Source organism: Astatotilapia calliptera, unplaced genomic scaffold (assembly GCF_900246225.1).
Source record: "Astatotilapia calliptera unplaced genomic scaffold, fAstCal1.2 U_scaffold_4, whole genome shotgun sequence".
Taxonomy (NCBI): domain Eukaryota; kingdom Metazoa; phylum Chordata; class Actinopteri; order Cichliformes; family Cichlidae; genus Astatotilapia; species Astatotilapia calliptera.
Genome location: NW_020535778.1, coordinates 16555 through 39315, shown reverse-complemented (window position 1 = coordinate 39315; position 22761 = coordinate 16555). Strand labels below are relative to the sequence as shown.

The 22761-nt window shown below is 38.5% G+C and overlaps 3 protein-coding genes and 1 long non-coding RNA gene across 5 annotated transcripts; 1 reads left to right on the top strand and 3 right to left on the bottom strand.

Annotated features, from left to right (window-relative positions):
* Window positions 1-960: 960 nt before the first annotated feature.
* LOC113018119 (uncharacterized) lies at window positions 961-8614 on the bottom strand. Its single transcript, XM_026161177.1, has 4 exons — window positions 5268-8614; window positions 4936-5012; window positions 3140-3374; window positions 961-2608 (listed from the first exon to the last, which is right to left on the bottom strand). Exons 1-4 carry the CDS (start codon window positions 5378-5380, stop codon window positions 1096-1098), a joined length of 1938 nt encoding a protein of 645 aa, XP_026016962.1. The 5' UTR covers window positions 5381-8614; the 3' UTR covers window positions 961-1095.
* A 497-nt stretch (window positions 8615-9111) lies between these two features.
* LOC113018122 (uncharacterized) lies at window positions 9112-15810 on the bottom strand. Its single transcript, XM_026161179.1, has 10 exons — window positions 15793-15810; window positions 15625-15672; window positions 13977-14021; window positions 13302-13349; window positions 12948-12995; window positions 11490-11537; window positions 11210-11390; window positions 10258-10335; window positions 9793-10064; window positions 9112-9295 (listed from the first exon to the last, which is right to left on the bottom strand). Exons 2-10 carry the CDS (start codon window positions 15669-15671, stop codon window positions 9229-9231), a joined length of 834 nt encoding a protein of 277 aa, XP_026016964.1. The 5' UTR covers window position 15672; window positions 15793-15810; the 3' UTR covers window positions 9112-9228.
* A 1487-nt stretch (window positions 15811-17297) lies between these two features.
* LOC113018103 (uncharacterized) lies at window positions 17298-18275 on the bottom strand. The gene is made up of 5 exons (XR_003271700.1): window positions 18219-18275; window positions 17947-17982; window positions 17660-17695; window positions 17489-17536; window positions 17298-17320 (listed from the first exon to the last, which is right to left on the bottom strand). It is a non-coding gene; the product is annotated as an uncharacterized LOC113018103 (long non-coding RNA).
* A 129-nt stretch (window positions 18276-18404) lies between these two features.
* LOC113018113 (heat shock 70 kDa protein 12A-like) lies at window positions 18405-21818 on the top strand. 2 transcript variants are annotated; one of them, XM_026161172.1, is made up of 4 exons: window positions 18405-18686; window positions 19079-19303; window positions 19373-19544; window positions 20534-21818. In XM_026161172.1, the coding sequence occupies exons 1-4, from the start codon at window positions 18405-18407 to the stop codon at window positions 21610-21612; spliced, it is 1758 nt and encodes a 585-aa protein (XP_026016957.1). In that variant the 3' UTR covers window positions 21613-21818. The 2 variants fall into 2 exon arrangements, with proteins under 2 accessions (XP_026016957.1, XP_026016958.1); XM_026161173.1 differs by having other exon boundaries at window positions 18633-18686; window positions 19066-19303.
* The last annotated feature ends 943 nt before the right edge of the window (window positions 21819-22761 follow it).

Below are 22761 nucleotides of genomic sequence, written 5' to 3'. Positions count from 1 at the left end.
AGCTCCTCCCATAAATGAAGCAAGCCTCGATACGCGCTTCGCGGAAACGCCCCCTCCATTACTCGACACACGCTCCGAAGCCTCGATACAGAACGTCCCATCACTACTAAGCTCTAGCAGGACACCTACTGGACGTAAAAATAATAGCTGGCATGAATTTGAAGAGTGTGGCATTTTGCACACAGCCTGTAAATGTCAACAACAAAAGGAGTGTGTAAAACATGTATATTGTAGTGATGGCAGTATACTGTGTATATTTATGCTGGCAGTATGGAAAATGATTATTTGCGGCAAAGTTCGAACCGCTTCATGAACCAGTCACGTGGTACAGCCGGGCAGCGAGGCTTCGGACGTCATCATTTTCAGCTCCTCCCATAAATGAAGCAAGCCTCGATACGCGCTTCGCGGAAACGCCCCCTCCATTACTCGACACACGCTCCGAAGCCTCGATACAGAACGTCCCATCACTACCGTGTCGTGATCTACTGTTTTCTTTGCTGTGTGTTCTGTCATTCCTCCAGTTTAAGTTTGTTTTGAGTTTTTTCAGTTATGTTATATTTTGAGTACCAAATTAAAGCCTTTTTGAGTTCACGACTGTCTCCGGAGTCTGCACCTTGGGTCCTATTCCTGTCTGCACACAGCCTCACCTAACAAACTCCATAAGATGGGTTATACACATGCACAGATGAAGGAATATAATCATGAAAACATGAGAATTGTCCCTGAGGAGTTTGTGACATTTTACTTTTATCGGAACATTAAAACCTGCTCTGACACAATTACACCACTGTCTAGTGTTCTGTGTCACGCCTCACATCTGTCCCATATGAAGTGAATTCACTTCATATGGGACATCCCCCATTTAAATAAATAATTATAAATGTTTGACCACTATGAGTCGAGTTTTCTCTGTTCTATCATGGGGACAAAAGAATCGAGGTTAATACCAGATAAGCAGAAGAAGATGGATGTGTTATTTATTTGTTGTTAGGTAATTACATTTTAAGAATTCTTCATACATTACATTTGTTTGTAGATATTTTAACATGTAAAATTATTTGCTGTAGGAGTTGGGAGCTTGTGAATGATGTTCACCTAATGCAGAGAATTTCTGGTTCCTTTGTCCTGCTTCTGCTTCATTCTGCTTCTCATCTCCTTCAGTTTCTGAACTTTCTCTATCTCGTTCATCTTCTCAATCAGGAAGTCCAAGTAATTAATATCGGACACTGAATCAGCTTTCAGAGCGATCTCCTCCAGTCTGACAACATGTTGATACGACTCATCCAGTAACTGTAACTTCTCTGCTGTCAGTTGGTTAATTTGCTTTTTAATGTTTTCCATAAGACTCGACTTGTTCTCACGTTCAGTTTCTGTCTCTCGATATTTCTTATTTATTTCTTCCCAAGTCTTCTTTACTCTCCTTGTCTTAGTCACATATCTCTGCATTTCTTTCACATGAGCAGATGCAGGACATTTGTTGATACAAACAATGCAGCAGCCATTTTTCATGACGCCACACATTTCAGGACACCAGGCCGTTGTGCATGGATAATGACAGGTTTCCTCACATAACTGACAAGATGTAGCTCCATCATAAAACAAAATCCCCCATTCCCCACCATTGATAGGTTCTTTAACTTTGTAGGTTTCATCAATTTCAACAATGGACTGATTTTTCTTCAGACCTTCCAAAATCTGTGTTCTTTCTGTCTGTTTCATTTCAATTGCCTGAATTTTCTCTATCAGATTTTGGAGGTTTTGGCGTTCATCCAGAACTTCCTTAGTTTTCTCCAGTTTCTGAGGAGCAGTTTTTCCCAGAAATGCTATGAAACCTCTCATTCCTTTCTCTGAAAGTCCATGAGCAGCTTTCAAATTTTGTTCTTGTTCCTCTGTTCTTTGTTTATGTTGGCAGTTATTGAACAGGAAGCAAACTGGCTTCTTCTCATTTTTGGCACATTTTATTTTTGCAGCTTCAAGAGCTTCAAGAGCATTTTCAGGTGTTACACCATCTGAGTGTGTGAACAGGGCCACAATGTTTTTCTCCAGGTTTTTTCCAAACAGAGAAATGACTGAACTGAAAACGTTCTTCAGTCGGTCAGTCAGACGATTCTCACTTGCCTTCATCACCAGACCTACTGCATGAACTTCATTAACTCCATCATCTGACCTGAACAAGTCCAATAATTGTTGACTGATCATGTTTTCATTTTCTTTCCCTCTGGTGTCTCCATATCCAGGCGTGTCGATGATGGTCAGAGAGTAGGGCAGAGTTTCATCTTCAAAACCAAAGATCTCGTACACGATCACATCTGATGTCTGACTTTCTGATTGACTTTTCTCCTCCTCCTCTACGATCTTAAACCAGACTTCATCCTCCCACTTCACTCCCATCGTGTAGTTGACCAAAGCATTGATCAGAGTAGATTTTCCTGCTCCTGTTTCACCCACAAGTAAGATGGTTTTATTTGGCTTGTTTGGATTTCTTTCACCAACAGTAATTATTGTAAAAGTTCCAGACTTCACGTTCTTTGATCTCGGCTTGTAGAGAACAGGAGGTTCTGGATGGACCCGATCCATTTCGAGGGTGATTTGTGAGTTGTTACAAAACCTGAAAAATGATTTAAAAATGGTTAGTTCACATTTGCAATTACTTTCCTCTTCCTCTTTTGGCTGCTTCCTCTAAGGTTCTCCACACCTTAGATCATCTGAGCATCCTCCCTTATCAAGTCAACCCTCTGCATGTCCCCCTCCAGTAAACCCATGAATATTCTCTGAGTTCTTCCTCTTTTCCTCCTGCCTGGCAGCTTCATAGTTTACGTCTTCTTTCCACTTTCCCTCCTCTGCACATATCCGAACTGGTTTACCTGATCTTAACTAAACATTTCACGTCCTGTCCATCCTGCTCACTCACAATGAAGATTTTGAACTCTTCAGCTCCACCTCCTCTATTTTACAGTTTCAGTCACTTAAAATTAGCCTTGAAATTCCAGTTTACATGTTATTATTAAATAATGATTTCATGTATGCAGGATCCCTACAACAGCCTGAGAGCAGAATCATTTGTGTTTTTAGCTTTTGAAATCGCAAAAAATGTATTTTGTGTTATTTTCACATTTTTTCCTGAAATATTTTTATCTACCATGATCTGATGATGCTCAACCAAGATGACTCTTTTTTCTCTCCATCATCTGCACTGGTGACAGGGACCCATGAAATGAAACGGCCCCTCAGCCACGTCAAACCCAACAAAGTTGCTGGCACAGACAGGGTTCTTGTACTTCTGAAACACTGGAGGGGGCGGCTGTATGCAGTGTTAAACATCCTGTTGAACATCCCTCTGGAATGGGTCACTGTTCCTACCTGCCTCAAGTTTGCTGCAGAAAGAAAAAAGAATAACTGACAGTTGTTAGGTCCCTGATTATCACCATGCATTTCATAATTCATTCCTCACCTTGCGATTGTTTAAAACTTGACCTCCAAAAGAGAGTCAGCCCCCATATTCAACTTTTCATTGAAATGAAATTGAAATGGATATTTACAGCCTTTTTGAAAAAAGAATTTTAATTTCTGTGAATATTTCCTATTTATCAAATCTGACTGAAGTGTTCTTTTTTTATTATTTGTACACTGAATTATTCAGTCAGGGATGTGGCTGCATTGATTGACAGGAGACACAGACACAGATCAACCTGGAAGTTTAGGTGAGTAAATTTTTTATTAGTGCATTATTTTCCCCCAGTTAGCCAATTTGTGTGTTTGTGCACAACAGCGACATAATGTGTGAGCCTGTAATAAAGCTTGCTTGTATAAGTCGATACATTGGGGTAGGGATGCACCGATACCGATACCGGTATCGGGTATCAGCCTCGATACCACATTTTCTAAAGTACTCGTACTCGTTTAAAGTCCCCCGATACCTGGGACCGACACCACGGTCTGAGACCTGTCTATGTTTGAGCGGCACGTAAGGGGTTAATCACAGGCGCTGAGTGCCCGCCCCCAGGCCCCGAGTGCCCGCCCCCAGGCCCCGGCTGCAGCTCAGAGCTGAGAGAAGAATTACAGAAGTAGAGAAGAAGTAATATGTTGCAGACAACATGCTTTTCATTTTAAATAAATGTTCTTAATTCCAAACAAGTCACTTGTTTTTTGTTTTGTTTTGTTTTTTTGTTAAATTATAGGACTAAAGCTGTTACCTGTAAATTTAAATCATGTTTTTATTAAGTACACGGTATCGGTATCGGCGAGTACTGAAATGCAAGTACTCGTACTCGTTTCCAAAAAAGTGGTATCGGTGCAGCCCTACATTGGGGCTTTCCTTTTTCATCCACATAACACAATCTGTGGCTCTGACTCCAAAACTCAGCATGGTAGCACCAAAAAAATTCAAAACAAATATGTGAATCACTCAGGAGTTTTGGACAACAAAACCCTTTTTGTAGGTTTTTTCTCTGGTTTAAATATCCAGTTGGGTACAAACGGTCAAGATGGGACTGAAGTGCACAGTTTTAGTTGTAATTTAAGGAGCTTTACTTTTTTTTCATTAACTGTTTGGAATTACAGCCATTTTCAGAGACATAAAAACAATTTGACAGGTTCACATGTATCACATTTCTTTGAAAATAATCGAAGATTACACATGACTTAGTTCTATTAATAATTAGAGTCGCGGATCGCCCCGTGCGTGGGGCTGGACAGCGCTAACACGTTAATGACCTAACACGTTGACGGAGATTTACCACGTTAATGTGGTTAATGTGGTTATGGCGTTAACATCATTTTAATGAGATTAACGCTGACAGTACTAGTAAATAGTACTAGTATGCTTCTACCTTCACTTACACACAGAGTCTATTAAGGATATATAATTATTCTATTTTATCTTATTAAATATTTTTGTTTCTGATAGTTTAAAAGGTGTACTTTAGATTGTTTTACCCCTCATCAGGTATCTCCCAGATAGCAGCAAATGTCTCATTGTGCAGTGGCAACAAGGTTTTTCTGTTTTCTGTGAACTGTTGGTCAGAAAGAATATTCATTGTTAAATATCACATAACAAATGAACACTCAAGCACATATTTCTAATATGTATTCCCAACTGGATTTACTGATATACAAGTTTCCAGTTCTTTACAAGGATGTCTGTAAAGATTACTCATGAAATCTGATGAAAAACATAGCAACTAAATTTTAAGAGCTGCAGCGTAATTTCAAGATAATTTTGTAATTTCATCATTTCTGACTGATTCCATCATTCGAAGTGAACTTACCTCAATTGTTTCAGGAAGCTCCGTGCAGCAAAAAGAACAAAGAGAAGTAAACGTTTAGAGGTTTTATACTGCACCAGAGGAGGGACTGATGTTCTGTGGTCACATGATTTCATGGAACTACTCACTCCTCCCTCCTGTCAGTTTCTAATTTTCCCTGTTTTTCTTGTATAATTCTTCCAACTGAGCGACAGAAAAACACATGCCATACATATGACAGGATTTTTTGCAGAAGAAGGCAAAACCAAACGTGCTAATGTCAGGTTCAGCTGTGTGGTTTAGAACCCAAAGGCAGGACTCCAAAAGCATAAAGTAAAACTCCAAAACAGCTTTAATGGTGAGATTTCCCAGAACACAAGAAAAACAGGTCTAGTGTAAATATTCCGGAACTGTAACACACAAGGAAGTACACAACCATAAGGGAAGACATGACCAAGAACAAAGGGAGACAGAGACAATAATGCATGGTCCTTGTTCATGTGACCCAGTTTTCTTTATTTGAGGAACATGGTTATTTGTACAAGTTTTCATAATATTTCCTAAATGTTTCTTCTATTGCTTCCTGGCTATACTGTAAGATATTTGTACTGTAGATGGGTCCCTAATCTTGTGAATTGTATTAGCAGCTTGCTGCTGTCTAAGACGGCGTGCTAACAGTCTAGCTGCCTTTGGGCCGTTGTCATAATAATCCTGTTTTTTGTTTGTTTGTTTGTCAGATGTTTTTTTCCACTTCTTCAGTCAATATATTGTCAATTTCCTTTTTTAGTGTTTTGATTTTGTCTTGGAGCTGAACATTCTGAGTAGTTCGGTATAATATTTCCGTGATTTTCGATTCCTCCACCCGGCTAAGGTACAGGGCCTTCCTCATTTGGTGTTGTTTTGAAGTTATGGCAATAAGCTTCCCTCTGAGTACAGCTTTGAATGCATCCCAAAACACTGTTGGGCTAATTTCTTCTGTGGAATTTTCCTCTATGTATTGCTTTATGTCTTTCTTGATTTGGTCGTCTGCCTTAATGAACAGATGGGATCTACATAGAGTAACTGAATGCACAATTGGAAGGGCGGATATTTCTGATCATTGTGCCATTCATTTAAAACTAAATCTAATTACTAGGCATAGAAACACCTGTTGGAGGTTAAATCTGAGTTTGACTGCAGAGAAAACGATGAACAGTGTGGTCAGAGGTTTAGTTGTGTAACACAATGACGAGCAGGATGCTGTTTCTTTTTTCTTTTATATTCTACAGGCGTAGAGGCGTGTTTGATCAATGCAGGACCCAAAACACGATTGCACTCCCAAACTAAAGACCAAGTTAATGCTGTATAAAGTACGTATCTGAGTTTTTGCACAGACTACAATGACCTCGGTTTTGTCTCAATTTAGAAGAAGAAAATTAGATTTCACCTCAGCCAGTCTTCCAATCCAGTCACATAAATAAGAAACAACAGAGCTAAGTCATTATTTTACACTGTATTTTTATTATTTGCATTTTTATGCACATTTTATGTTATCTATGTATGTACAAAAATATGCAAAAAGTATAAAAATATTAGCTTCCTTTCTATATTTCAGTGGTTTGAAGTACCTCTAACTCTGCACTCCCACAATATGTGATTTATGGATCTCAAAATAAAATCCTCCCGTGCAAGTTTTAAAAATCAGGGAACAAAAAGAAAAAAACAGTCTGTCTAAAACAGTTAAAAACAACCTGTGATATCCTGCAAAAGTTAGTTATACTAACATAACATACATAAGAAGGACTTAGTGACAGATCATAGGAAGAGGTGTAACAGCTGAAATCTGTAACATCAGCTTCATTTTGTTGCTTCTAATTACAGGAAAAGGCACAGAGTAGCCAATTAGAGCCAGATTATGTCTTTAATTCCCGGCCACAGAATAAAAGGTTAACAATAACAGTAAAGAGCTTGCTTGTTTTATGTTTAATATGTGTGATTTAAAAGTGAACACACAGCCAATGAGTGTAAGGAAGATTTAAGACTGTTTTCATAAAGTCCACTAAAGGTTAATTAGGAGGAGGATCAGTGATCCCTCTAGTTTCCATTGATGGTTGCTTGGAGCAAAGTTCAGGAGGGTGAGCTGTGTGCTGTTTGACGATTCAACAGGAATCCAGAGAGAATACGGAACAACAGCTTTTATAATCACGTCTGCGCAACAGAAACTAAGTGTGGCTCAAGTACCCCTCATATTCAGCGTCACTTTACTGAAGAGACATTACAAGTCCTCCATCCATTTTTTTCTGCACGTCCATATAATAATAATACATATAATAATAATACAAAATAAAGGTTATCTATAGTAATTTCTACAATAATGAAATAATGAAAATGTTGCTGTCATGGTTCTGGGTCTTTTGTGTGTTTTTTGGCATTTTGTATTATGTTTAAGTCACTTTGATTTTCTAAAGGTTTATTCTGTCGTGCCTGGGTTGTTCTTTTTTAGTTTTGCTTATTATTTTTTTCCCTGTGTTTTGGCCCTTTGAGTCTCCTCCACTCCTGCATCATGTTTCTTATTTTATTGTGGAAGTCGTATGTATCAGTGTGCGTTCTGTTCAGTTTTGCTTCCCCTGTTTCGTTATGGTCATTCGAGTTTTAACCTAATCATACGAAGCAGTGTATTTTACAAACCACTGAACATGTGACTTCTCATCAGCCAGCAGCTGAATGCATTCCAGTCAAGTTCAGACTTGTTTACAGGGTGTGTGTATGTGTACATCGAGACTGAAAGGTGTGTGTGCGTCTTTACTCTTCACCACATTCGCACAATCTTCTGTCAGTCATCATGCTTATATAAAGTATAAACTATAAATATGCTTGAGGAGCAGAATAAATGTCATAAATCCATAAATAAATGTCCTGTTTATAAGTACAGCTCATAGTGTTTATATCTGACCTCCATATGGCTTCAAAGCTTCAGCTGTTTCATCACTTGTATTAAGCTCAGTTGTTGGAACTTTGTAACATGTGCACTTTTTTCTGTGTATTTAACAGAGTAAAACCTGCAGCAAAGCTTAATCCATATGAGCAATGCATAACGAGTTTTATGTCATTAACATGTTTTAGGATTAAAATCAGAGAATGAATGTTGGAAACTTTCTGTCTGACCAACAGTGGCTGCAGGCGAGCCCCCTGCAGCCTTTCCAGACACATTATAAAGACTTCTAAATAAACTATGAAATCCCATGAAGTGCAGAAAGCTTCAGTAGAATCTGGTTTTATTTATTTGCTCTGAGGTTATCTTGGCACTGAAGCAGCACACAACACAAAGAAGAGACTGCAAATTTTACATGAGCACAAAGTTTGCATCAAATTTGAAATTCAAATCATTTATATTTTACTAAGACATGTGGGACTGATTTGCCTAACGTATCACAACCTGACTCTCCTCTGGTCTCCATTTTGAGTCCCTGACAAGTTGTAGTCATAATGTGTATTTAACTTAAGTTCCTTTAACAGCAAAAGCAGAATAAAAACTTGTGTTTTCTATTCAACTTTATTTCTTTACAGTAGTTTTCTTTCCAGTTTTTGATGTACTTTAATCCTTCATGTTTAAATGTTGAGGAAATGATGAGCAAAAGAAAATCTCAAATATACCAACACCCAACCTGAGGACAGACTCTGTTACCAAACTACACCCTCCACTTTGACAAACGTAGTGCTACTGTCAGTTAAGGGAAAATATTTTTTGAACTTGTGGCTTCTGGCCTGCTGCAGTGGCGAGGTGGTGCAGGGAGCTCATGGGGCCGTGTCAACAGAGGGGGACAGGTGTTCATGTTCAATTCAGTGTTATTTATACTGTGTCAAATCACAACAGCATTTGCTTTATATTGTAAGGTAGACCCTACAATAATACATACAAAGAAAAACCCAACAATCACACGTCCCATATAGCAAGCACTTTGGGAGAAGTGGGAAGGGAAAAAAGAAACCTCAGGCAGAACCAGACTCAGGGAGGGGCGGCCATCTTCAGCGACCGGTTGTGGTAAGAGAATGAAGACATGATAAAAGACATGCTGTGGAAGAGAGCCAGAGATTAATAATAAGTATGATTCAATGCAGAGAGGTCTATTAACACATAGTGAGTGAGGAAGGTGACTGAAGAAGAAATACTCAATACATCATGGGAATCCCCAGCAGCCTACAACTATTGTAGCATAACTAGCTAAAGGTCACTCTGAGACAGGATATTTCTACTTTTAGAGATATTGCTCAAATGGAAGGAAGCAGTCCTACATATTTGTTTAATAGGACATATCCTGGTCAAAAATGAGTCCAAGGTTCCTCACAGTGGTGAGATTCTGTAGACCTTTACTCCTCTCAGGGATGAACACAGGTGGTGACTTAAAACACCACCTATCACCGACAGTGCAGTCTTGAGATCCCTACCCGGCTGTTTCAACCTCCACTAACCTCCACTAACCCCAACAACTCAGTAGGGTGGGGGTGATGTCTTAGTAAGGTTTTACCTCTTGGACCCAGTGAATTTTTCCATACCTTGGTTGGAACTCACATCATCATTTTATCTTCACTCTGGTTCACGTCTGGATGCTGGGATGTCAAACTACATCCAACAACATTTTCAGAGTGGTCCTGGCAGAGTGATGTGGCAGATTCAGCTGTGATCTCTTGTGGGAAAACGTTCCAAGCATCTTGCCCTGGATGATGATTTTTCCAGTCAGGCTGAAGAGGGGGATCGTTCAGCACCAATAATCTGCTCAGCCAGCGGCACTTCTGGGTAAGGTTATTGAAGCTATGAGTTTCACCTTCCTGTCCGTGGAACCCCTGCCATTGAGAAATTATTCAAGTTTACATGGCTACAAACAACATTTAGTCCAAAAAAAACCAGTGTCCTGTTTAAGTTACTGTTTCTTATTAAACACACAATTTAACATCTTGTGATTGATTGCTGTCCCACAAATGCACAGTGTAGTGTATATACAATGTGTGTAATGTTGTATCTGTAACTCCAACAAACCTGAGCAGCAGTGCCTTTGAAACTGTAGTAAACAGCAAGTTGAAGGTTCTGAATGGTTAACTTTGTGTATTCATGAACCTGAAACAAATAATGAAACCTGTCATTGATCTTTATCACAGAAGCTTCAGGCTACATCCACACGCACACGGGTATTTTTGAAAACAGAGATTTTCATTTTTAAAAAAAAAATCCCGTCCACATGTAAATGCCCAAAATGAAGGAAAACACTGCCAGGAACGTGCCAAAACAACAGGTGGTGATATATTCCTAACTGTGTAGAAATTTTGGGCAATTGAAGTCTAGAAGCCTCGGTGGGAAAGAGTAAACAAAGATGGCGCATAGAAGCAGAACTGAGTCCTATGTGTGGAGGAACAGTAACTTTGTGTGTATATTTATTATATATTTGTGTATATGTAAGCATTTAAACACTGCAAAATTAACAGTAAGAGTATTTTGTGTAAGTCCGCAATTGTAGAAATTCTTTTCACCGAAACGATAACGTGGCGCAGGGTGTGATGTCAAAAAAGGCGCACATCTTTGATGCAGCATTTTCTCAGTTTTCATCCACATGTAAAAGCAAAAATAGATTTTCCAAAAAAAATGAGTTTTTAAAAATCTCCGTTTTCAGTGACTGAAAACGCAGTTTACATGTGGACGAAAGGTGCAAATGCATAGAAAAATCTGTGTTTTCCAATATACCCATGTACGTATGGACATAGCTTTAGTGATCATGTTTAACACATCCAAAACACATTAGCACCTTCTGAGATGCTTCAGTGCTGTCCGCATTAAGCTTAAATACTGACTCTATCTCTTTCTTCTTCTGCTCTATTACATTTGCCCCAGATTGAAAGTTGCGCTATAATCATCAGAGGGAATGAAAATATTTTTTATACAAGAAAAAAAGTTCACACTACACTCTGATCTCACCTCGTTAGACTGTATAATGTACCTGAATGCCAACTTTGATTTGGTCTGGGTCGCTCTGAGCGGCCTGCTTCATTTCAGGCTTGATTCTAGCCCAGTCCTTCCTCAGCTCTTTATACATCTCTTTCAGTCTGGTTTCATTCACTGGGTTGTTCATGTTTTCAGAGTTCCCCGTCTTTAGTGTAAGATCAACCTCCCCTGCCATTCTGATAATAATAATAGATAATGTTGAACATGAAAACAAAAGGTGGTGATGTCTGCACCATCATACACAGCACTGTTAAATCCATGTTTCTGTACATTACCTGTCTTTGAATGATTTATACTCTTCTTTAGTTTTTTCATGTGCAGATCTGTGGAATAGTGTTTGGTACAAATAAGTGATTTGTTTCTGTGCTCCACAGTTCACATGACTATAGATATTTTTTGTTTCGTGAGTGATTTCAATTTTCTTTATTATCTGAAAAAATTGTAAATTAATAATTTTTCATGACCTTCGGAGTTAGTATTCTTATTTTTAGTTGAATCTAAAAATAAGAATACATCCACCAAACTAATTCTGTGTTCACAAGCACACAGCCACACCAACAGAGGAGTTCCTTAAAAATGAAAACTGGAGAAAATCACATTTAAAGACAACAAGTAGTCATTTAATTAAAAGTTATGAACATGAATACCTTGATATAAATATCATCGCTGTGTTTGACACATTGGCGTGCTCTAACATTAAGGTATAAAATACTTCTGTAATTTCTGCAAAATTTAAACAGCTTATACCTAAAAAGTCTGCAATCTGCACTTTTATTATTGCATGTCAGTTTCTAAATTACATATATTTTTTATCTTGAGTACAGGGTAGAAAAAGGAAAAAAATGTATCTCTGTTCCAAAATATTATGAAGGTCGCTGTGATTGAGGACACACATGTTTCTATTAATAAAATAATAAATAAAAAAATTAATCAAATTATAAAAGTGGGCTGTCACTACTGTCATGATTCGGCTGTGTACAGGCAGGAGGAGGACCCAAAATGGAGAACTTGTAACACACGGGAAAAACTCAAAATGCAGCTTTATTGCTGACATGGAAATGATACAGGACCAAAGTAAACTGAAAAATATAAACTAACCCACATGGAAAAGATATATATATATATAAATCTTATAAAGTTTGTATCTGTCTTGTGTGAAACTTGTATGAAAAGCATACAAGAGTGAAAACAGATATAAGATCCCTTGAAAAATTATATAATGAAACTTGTATGTTTTGGATACTTACTAAAACAATATATGAAAGTAATGAGAAAGTGGCCACTTTCATAAGTCATATAAGGTTTTACTATTTCTTTTCCATATGGGAATATATATTCACCAAGAGACACAGACACATGAGAGAGGACACAACACTGACACAGAGAAACACAGGGCTTAAATACACTGGGGAATAACGAGGGGAATGAGACACAGAAGGAGCGCACAGCTGGGAGAAATCAGACATGACGACACCAAAAGGAAGCAAAACTCAATACATTCACGTAGGACACAGAACTTCAAAGTAAAACAGGAAACGTAACACTGAGATACAGACTTGAATAGGTGATACAGCTGACAGGGGAGACAGAGCAACTAAGAAACATAGAGACCAAACATAAGGGAGGCACAAATAACACAAAACACCGGGTCAATGACCCAGGACCATAACAAGCACAGCCTGAATGTGGATTTGAAGCATTTTTAAGTCTTTTATGTATTAAAATGTGTTTACCTTTCTTCTTTGATTTTGTGTTTGTAAAATGTTTCCATTTCAGCCAAACTGTTAAAACATAAAAAAAAGAAGAAGTTATTCCGATACAGGTTCAATTTCAATTTTCATCCACTTTTAATGTTATTTTTTACAACCAATCTGTTAGTAAAATAGTAGTGTGTAAAAATGGTCTGTGCCTTTTTGGAAGAAATTTAACAATTAATTCAAAAAAATTTTGAGGATAAAAATTCAAGTCTAAAATGAACTAATATTAGGAACAGAATGATCTAAATAATCATGGACATGTATATTGAGCGACAGTGGATAGAAATACTGGTTCATGAGTGTCCATAAAAATTGCAGAAATCTAATTACCCTGGTTTTTTGAGGTTCACTTTGTAAACTTCTTCCATTTCACGCAACCTATTTAAAAACAAACAAATTCATGTGTTAAACGCATCAGATCATACATTCATCGTTAAACGCAGATTCTGTGAACAATATCAGATCAATCATTTTTTTAAAAAAAATAATACCAAACATATAGAAAACAACACTAACAGTTTAAATTCTACATTTGTTTCTTTTAACAAAATAATTCTGTTTTGTTTGATATTGTAAATCACTGTTATTAAGCTATTATGAAGTTGTTGATCTGTTCCATGGCACCCTTTGGCATCCTTCTTTTGAGCCACTGAAGGAACTCCATGAACTCCAGTGAACTCCATGCTCAGTTGATTTACAGGGATAAGGGTGGTCATCTGTCTCAATCCTGCTGAAGGTATGCAACACTGGACCAGTGTCCTGCACTGGACCAGTGTTGCATAGGATTTTTTGACTGCTTTTGAGAGATTTTTACTCACTGAAACTGGGAAAAAATATTTTGAAAAATTAATCTCAGCCGGTTTTCAGTTGATGCGTATTATCAATCATACCACTCTGCAAAAGACTAAAATTTCACTGTTTAAAATAATGCTTTAACAATGTTAGTATAATTATGTGAGTTTGTACAGTAGACTTTGATGTTTCACCAGAATATGCCAACAGTACCTCTGTATGACTGGATTCAGTTCCTCCTCTAGACGTTTCACAGACCTGTGAGAGAAAATTCATGTTTTTAGTGTAATTAATAGGGATGGGTATTGATAAGATTTTAACGATTCCGATTCCATTTTCGATTCTGTTTAACGATTCGATTCTTTATCGATTCTCTTTTTTTTTTTAAAAAAAGGAGAACACTAAGGTCGATTAGCTCAGAGCTTTGTTTTATATCTTCTCTTTGAACAAGATAGAAATTTAGGAGTAACATGGCCTTACAAACCCAACAGTGAGATCTTGAGAGATCCAGCCTACGGCTCTTCAATGGGGTGTCACAGGGTCCCCAGGAAAAAAAAATTGTAAATGTAAAATAATAAAATAAATATTCTTGTGAGACATATCACATATTGACGGGGTCGGGTTATGTTAAAAAGTATAAATTGTTATACTTTGTTCATTGGTTCAAAGGTACCCCACACTTCTTTTTTTGTTTGCTCTGGTGTATTTTTCATTTGAACTGTTACTCTGCCAGAGTACTCATATTTACAAGATGGCATTGAACGCCCCATTGGTGTATCAGGAAAACTATTTTGTACGTATGTTCCTTGAAGGGGATTGAAGTCGTTCTTTTTTCCACCGCAGCGAAGGGCTAGGAGTAGGAGAGGAGCTGCTGTATGTTTTTGTTATCGAATCGATCTGATTGTGAAATAAAGCATATGCAGTGAGAAAGCAACTCCAGGAGTCATCCCTGCCTTAAAGCTGCAACATTCTTCTGTAGCAATAACAAAGTATAACATAAATTGTTCTGTGGCAATTACACAAGAATATCCAGTAATGTCCCTGCCTACAATTAAACACATTCACTTACCAAAAATCGGGGCATCTACTGTGGCAAATGGGTGCAAGCCTTTGACCACAAACTTAGACACTGCTCGGTGACATTAGTCTATCCTGGCCTGAAAGGAGACGCTACCGGTAGACTGCAGCGAGAACTGCCAGCGAGCGCCAGCCAGACTCTGTCTGTCTCTCTCATCATGGTCACCTACATGTACAGTAATGGCAGGTCTTGTAATAAGGCAGATCGCGCTAACATAATATGCACTGTTAGTTGATTATTTACCTGCCGCATTAACGGGAGAGGACGTGCAAACATTAGCGCTGCTGCTGGGTTGAGAGTCACGAGTCCGGAGCGGAATTAAAAACGCGTGTCGTCGCGTGTTTTGTGAGCAAATGCTTTTGCATATTCGTAGTGTTTCCTCCCTTAAATGAAATATCTACTTTGCAAGTTGCCCTGTTGTCATCGGTTCTCATAAAGTATAATCAAACTTTTGAGCGTTTGAGCCGCTTAGGCGCCGTGTTTCCTGCCAGGTAAATGACGCTCCGCAACGTGGTGACGTCATTCGGGGCGACTGGAATCGATAAGGGAATCGTTTGCAAAAATGGCAAACGATTCCAAGGAATTGAAACAGTGGGAACCGGTTCTCAGCAAGAACCGGTTTTCGATACCCATCCCTAGTAATTAAGCATATGTATTATCAAGCATACCGGTCTGCAAAAGACTAAAATTTCACTGTTTAAAATAATACTTTAACAATGTTAGTATAATTATGTGAGTTTGTACAGCAGACTTTGATGTTTCACCAGATTAATCGAACAGTACCTCTCTATGACTGAATTCAGTTCCTCCTTTTGATGTTTCACCACCATACTGTGAGACAAATATACAGCATGTAAAGCAAAAGTCTTGGTGAACAGATTAAAAAAATGAAATAAAAAGAAGAAATGAGAAACTTTAGACTTTTATGAAAGATGAGAAAAAAATGTTTACTTTGCCTGATGAATTTTTTTTTCCATCTCAGCCAAACTGTTTAAAAACATAATATAGAGGTTATTCACGATATGTAATATATTCAGTCAGCTCCATGATTAGAAATACATCTGTATCTACAGTTTTGTGTACAAGTCCACCACCTGATTCAGCATCTTGTAGAACATACTTTAGCAGCAGTAACCTGCAGTGATGTGTCACTTTATCAGCCAGAAGTCTTATGCTTTGTTCACCCCCAGCTTTGCAAGCCTAAACCATTTAGCTATGTTCTTTTATATGGAAGAAGATTTCTCTCACAACCCTCCCAAACAGCCGTGCTTGAGCAGTTTTTTTCTAATTGTGATGTCATTATTATTGACCTTTAACCTGCTCACTGAGGCCTGTAGAGTTCCTGGGTTTGCGATGAATTTGGTAAAACGCCCACTCCTAGGAAGATTGTTATGTTCTCTGGTATATTTACATTACCTCTCCATATGTAATGATTCCCCACCCCTTGGTTACGACACATGAATATTTCTTTAAGACACTCCAGCTAGCCCATCCATGCCCAACAGTGTACATATAAAATGGCTGTACAGAAGTAAAACCAGCGATCGTTGACCACTTGCGCTTTGTGTGGTACCATATGTCGAGGCATTGTGTGTCCGTTTACGTTTGTATCACTGCAGCTTCTGACCCAAGCTCAGAAGCTGCAGTGATAATATTTGCTGGTGCCTTGTCTTGCACTCTCACATCCTGCAGTTCCTTCAGTCCCAGATGGAGGCGGTGAACCTACATGGCATGGTGGTGATCAGGCAATTAAGGAAGTTTGCGTTGGACACTCAGCATTTAGTGGGGCCACTTTAATCTCCTGGCACCAAAGGGCAGCCAGCAACTTAAAATTTGCATGCCAGGGCCCCTGGCTCCCCCCTTAGACCTGGACATGTTCTACGGCACCCTTTGGCGTCCTTCTTTTGAGCTGCTGGAGGATTAGTGAACTCCATGCTCAGGGTGGTCATCTGGCTCAATCCAGCAATCCTGCTGAAGGCCTTGTCCAAATTTCACCTATTTCAGTCCACTGAGCTACGGACAGTTTCCACTAAGAGCCTTGACCAGGAGGTGGCTCAGCAGGCTACTCTGTGCTCAGGTCATTGCAGGCGGCAGGTGTGGGTTAGAGAAAACTAAATTTCAAGACGAACAAACTGCTAAAACCTCCCTTATTGAGGTTATAGATATGCTCACACTTGCTGATGATCAATAACATAGGTCTGCGACCAGTGCTGATTTTTTGACTGTTTTTGAGAGATTTTTACTCACTGAAACTGGGAAAAAATATTTTGAAAAATTAATCCCAGCAGGTTTTCAGTTGATGCGTATTATCAATCATACCACTCTGCAAAAGACTAAAATTTCACTGTTTAAAATAATACTTTAACAATGTTAGTATAATTATGTGGGTTTGTACAGTAGACTTTGATGTTTCACCAGAATATGCCAACAGTACCTCTCTTTAACTAAATTCAGTTCCTCCTCTAGACGTTTCACAGACCTGTGAGAGAAAATTCATGGTTTTAGTGTAATTAAGCATATGTATTATCAAGCATACCAGTCTGCAAAAGACTAAAATTTCACTGTTAAAATACTTTAACAATATGAGTGTAATTATGTGAGTTTGTACAGCAGAGTTTGATGTTTCACCAGATTATACCAACAGTACCTCTCTTTAACTAAATTCAGTTCCTCCACTTGTTGTTTCACCACCATACTGTGAGACAAATATACAGCATGTAAAGCAAAAGTCTTGGTGAACAGATTAAAAAAAAGGATCAAATAAAAAGAAGAAATGAAAAACTTCAGGCATTTATGAAAGATGAGAAAAAATATTTACTTGGCATCATGAAGTTTTTTTCCCATCTCAGCGAAACTGTTTAAAACCATTTTAGAAAAGTTATTCACAATACACACAACAATTTTGAAGAATTCATTTCAGAGTTTTAATGTTTATTGAGCTTTTCTAAAATGTAAAATCTTATGATGAGATGATCATATAGCAACATAGAGCATAATTCATGCAGTCTATCCTGTGCTCAGCTGTGAAAACCATGTAAATGAAGCAATTTAAAACATTTCTGATCAGAAACATCAAATGATATTAAAAAAAGAGCGAATCCTTACCTTAGCTCCTGTGGAGCTGCTGCTTGATTACAATCTCTAATTTGAAGGTAAAGAGGAAACACTGATATCACAGATATTTATATCCAGAGAGGAAAAATACTAAACCTTATCTGCGCACTTCATACTCTGTCATATCATTTCAAACTAAGGAAAACTGTTATACAAAACTTCAAATTGCATTTAGGCATTTTCACGTTTAAATAGTTTTAAATAGTGTAACCTTTAAATCTGCCAGTTTATACGGATGACAAAGGTTGATATAATGTATTTACCTGCTGTTCTTTTCTTTACTCATCGTGGTGTCTCCTGTCTTGTTTAGTGAAAGTCTTTTTCCAGTCTGACACAAGTACGACTGTTACACTGAACTCCACAGACCAGGGGGTGGAGTTCAGTGAGGTCCGCCCCCTGGTTTGTTAATAAATACTCTGTAACTGCTGCTCTTCAGCACTGTTTCCACAATGGATAACTCATACATCATAGCGATAGACTTTGGCACTGCGTACAGTGGATATGCTTTCAGTCTGACAAAAAGAGACGCAGAAATTGAACCTCGTTTAAAGTCCTGGGGTAAAAAGACTTCACTGAGGACCCCAAAGACTCCGACCTGCATCCTTTTTGATGAACATGAAAAATTTCTCAGCTTTGGTTATGAAGCCCAGTCAGCTTATTTTAGAACACGAGGTGATGAAGCCAGAAAGAAATTCTTCTTTGAATGCTTCAAGATGTCCCTCTATGACAAAGTAAGTGTAACGATCTGATTATATCAATATTCTGATATCTCTCTTTCTCTCTCTCTCTCTCTTTATATATATATATATATATAAAGAGAGAGAGAGAGAGTCTGTGAGCTGTCGGCTTTCAGCCCCAATGGCATACGGTGTACGTGCCGTCGGTCACTGACTCTGATGCGTCGACAGATCCGCTCTTTGTGTGGTTGTTGAAATGATTTTGTGAAGTTTAACCTGAGATTCTGACGTTTTGGGCAAAATGCATTTATATTAAAAATCGATTCGGGATTTTAATGAATCGATATCACGTTATCCAAGTAAGAATTGATTTTAATCGATGAATTGATTATCAAAACCCACTTCTATTACAAACCTATTAACTAATATCCAGTCTGCCATCATAGAAGCTTAACAGTGATGTGACAATTGAAGCTGCAAATGGACGGTCAATGAAGGCACTGAAGGTGTTCACAGAAGCTCTGAGATACCTGAAGGAGGACGCTCTGAAGTTCATCTCAGAAAATGCTGGTGGGAAGCAGTTCATAGCCTCTGACTTCACCTGGGTGGTGACTGTACCTGCCCTCTGGGATCCTTCAGCAAAACAGTTCATGAGAGAAGCTGCGACGCAGGTAAAACGACAATATGTACTGTACAGTTGTTTTAAAATGAAAAAGAATTTATTTACCTTTGATTTATAGGCAGGAATTGTGACCGCAGGAAAGGAAGACAGACTTGTTATTGCACTGGAACCAGAAGCAGCCTCAGTCTGGTGTAAGAAGCTGCCAGCTGATGGTTTTGAAACAGAAAATAACAGTGGAGTCACATTTGAACAGGCTTCAGGAACACAATACATTGTGGTGGACTGTGGAGGTACTCTATGTTTTCAAAGTGCAGTTTTTCTTACTTTTTTATGTTTTTATGGTTTGAAAGAGATAGAAGCCTTTTATATCCACTGTGAGCGACCATCATTGAACAGAGGTGGTGGTTTATGACGCCAACTGTTTTGACATCCCTTTCCAGACACCTTAACGCCCACTCACAACCTGGGCCATCTGACCTCAGGAAATCACACTATAGGGTGGGGTTAGGTTCCACAATAAGCTCACCCGAAACCCTGGCTGATTGTGACCCACACCCATTTTCATGCCTTGGCTCATGTGATTAGGTAGAATAGAAGAGAATGCCTTTACTTTCACTATACAGATATACAATGAGGTAGCCTGCAGAGCATCTCCTGATCAGTGCAAATGTGTGTGTGTGTGTGTGTGGGGGGGGGGGGGGGGGGGGGGGGGGGGGACAATGGCTCATGTGATTAGGTAGAGGATCATTAGGGGGTCCATTGAATTCGAGGCAAACTGTTTATAAGACTGGGGAAACCTGCAGTCAGCTGAGACTGAAGAAGTCACTTGGATGAGTGATGAAACGTTTCTCCCACTGAAACCGCTACGTCCAGATGAACAGAATCAACTTTTTGAGATATACAGTTTCATACAAATGTCCTGTATCATATTTATATACACTTAGTATGTTATTATGTATGTTTGTATTTAGATAAATTATTTGTCCATTGAAGCATGAAACCAGACTGTTATGGGTTTCTAGACTGATGTACAGTGAATAAACAGAGGAGCTCCAGGTTTAACGATTAGTTTGTTTCCACTGTAATACAGTCTAGCACTGTTAAAATATATTTGTATCAACTCTTTATCATTGTATGCGGCAATATACACACTTGTGTATAGTTCTGTGTATTCACCAGTGAGTGATAAAGGCCCCAAACTCTGCATTAGGAGGGTGGAGGAGAGAATAATTTGTAAAGATGCTATCACTTATTTTTAATTACTGTCTATGTGTTGCAGGTGGAACCATTGACATCACTGTTCATGAAGTCCTGGAGGGAGGAGCCCTGAAAGAGCTGCACAAGGCCTCTGGAAATGATTTGGGAGGACAAACTGTGGATAAAAAATTCAAAGAGTTTCTCAGAGAAATCTTCAGTGATAGTTTGTGGGATGAATATGAAAAAAAGCATCCAGGAGAGATGCAGAAGATGATGTATGATATCTCAGTTTTAAAAGAGAATGATGATGATGATGTGGACATCAGCTGCCCATTTAACCTGGGTGCAATGGCAAAAGAAAAGCAGAAAATGGAAAAGTTTTTTGAAACGCTGAGAGGTGTTTCCTGGAATGAAGGATCCATCAAAATCTCAAAAGAGAAAGTACGATCTTTCTTTGCTGAGAGTCTGAATGGCATCACCAAGAGTCTCAGAGAAATCCTGAAGAAAGGTTTCACCATTGAGTACATTCTGTTAGTCGGAGGCTACGCTCAAAGCCTGATTCTGCGTCAGCATATTACCAATCAGTTTAGTGATCAGTGTAAAGTTCTGTGTCCTTCTCATCCTCAAGAAGCAATCATGAAGGGAGCTGTGCTGTTTGGAAGAAACCCAGCATTGGTGGCATCTCGAATAAGTGCCTTTACTTACGGGGTTTCTTTGTCTCTTAGGTTTGATGCATCCAAGCATAGAGCAGACAAGAGATACACAAACAAAGAGGGTGAGTGGTGTGATGGTATTTTCTGTGTACTGGTGAAGGAAAATGAGGAAGTGGGCTGGGATAAAACCAGTGAGTACAGCTGCACTCCAGTAGAAAGAGATCAGACAGCGATTACCTTTGCATTTTATCGCACAGAGAGAAAAATCCAAGGACTAATGTATGTGGATGACTGGGGAGTAGAGAAAATTGGTTCTATTATTCTTGAGTCACCTGTCACAGCACGCGGCATGAATCGTGAAATCAAACTACAAATCAAGTTTGGTGCCACAGAAATGACGGTCACAGCCATAGACGTAGATTCAGGTTCAACCGTTAAAACTGAGCTCGACTTCATGGCTAAATCAATGAGATCAATCAGAAACCACGTGGCAGAAGTGATTTCCTGAAACATCAGACAAACAAATAAACATATAGATGTCAGAGTCACTGCTGTCCTTAAGCTATAATAGGTACTCTAACAGTTTCTTTTCTGTATCACACAAGTAGTGAAAACATCTTCTTATGAGATCTAATGAGAACCTGTGTGCAGTTACACTGAAGTTTATTAAAGCATTTTTGTTTTATTACCATTAAAAATGTACAGATCATTCTTACAGCCAACAAGTGTGTGTGTGTGTAGGGGGGGGGGGGGGGGGGGGGGGGGGGGATGCACAGTTCTGAATTCCACTGCATGAAATTGTCTTCATCAGTGCATGTGTGAGTTAAGGGTGGTTATGGCCTTTGGTAATAAACAATAGGGGGTCCATGTCCCTCTTGGGGGGACACTCCCATAGGGTTTAAATCTGGGACTCTCCACCATTTGACTCTAGATCTGAAGAAGCTTCTTGAAACTTAGAGAAGTCCAGACGCTTTTCTTTCCATTTACATTCTACTCATACAATGATGTTTTATGCCAAAGTTTACAGGAGTTCAGATAATTTAAGTTTATCAATGTATTATTAATACAATGAAGATAATTTAGGCAGAACACATCTCCCACATAATGTTGTGTTTTGGATATTTATTTATGTTAGCCTGAGAGGATGAAACTAAAATCATGCAGGTCTCACAGTTAAAACATTAAATCGACCAGTGTTAGTTGATACCAGATAACTAAACTGATATTGCTCCCAAAATTTAGAGAATCAAATACAGGGAAGTTAAACTAAGAAAACATGAGTTTGGTGCTGGTGTCCTTACACACTTGTGTATAGTTCTTTGTATTCACCAGTGAGTGATAAAGGTTGTAAAGTCTGGAAGCATTTTTGATTTATTACCATTAAATTATTACCATTAAAAAAAGTACAGATCATTCTTACAGCCATTTAAAGCAGACACAGACTTCCCCAAGACATCAAACTGTATAAATAAAACTTGTGTATAATTCAATCCACCTTGACACACCTGGAATTTTGATTTCTCTTTTTCTTTTCTTCATAAAAATGCTAAACTGTACCTTAAAGTCCAAAGAATTTGCTTATTTTAAATCCTTCAAAATGTATAATTTTTAATATTTGTATTAGCGTATGGTTCCTGTATATATGTTTTACAATCTA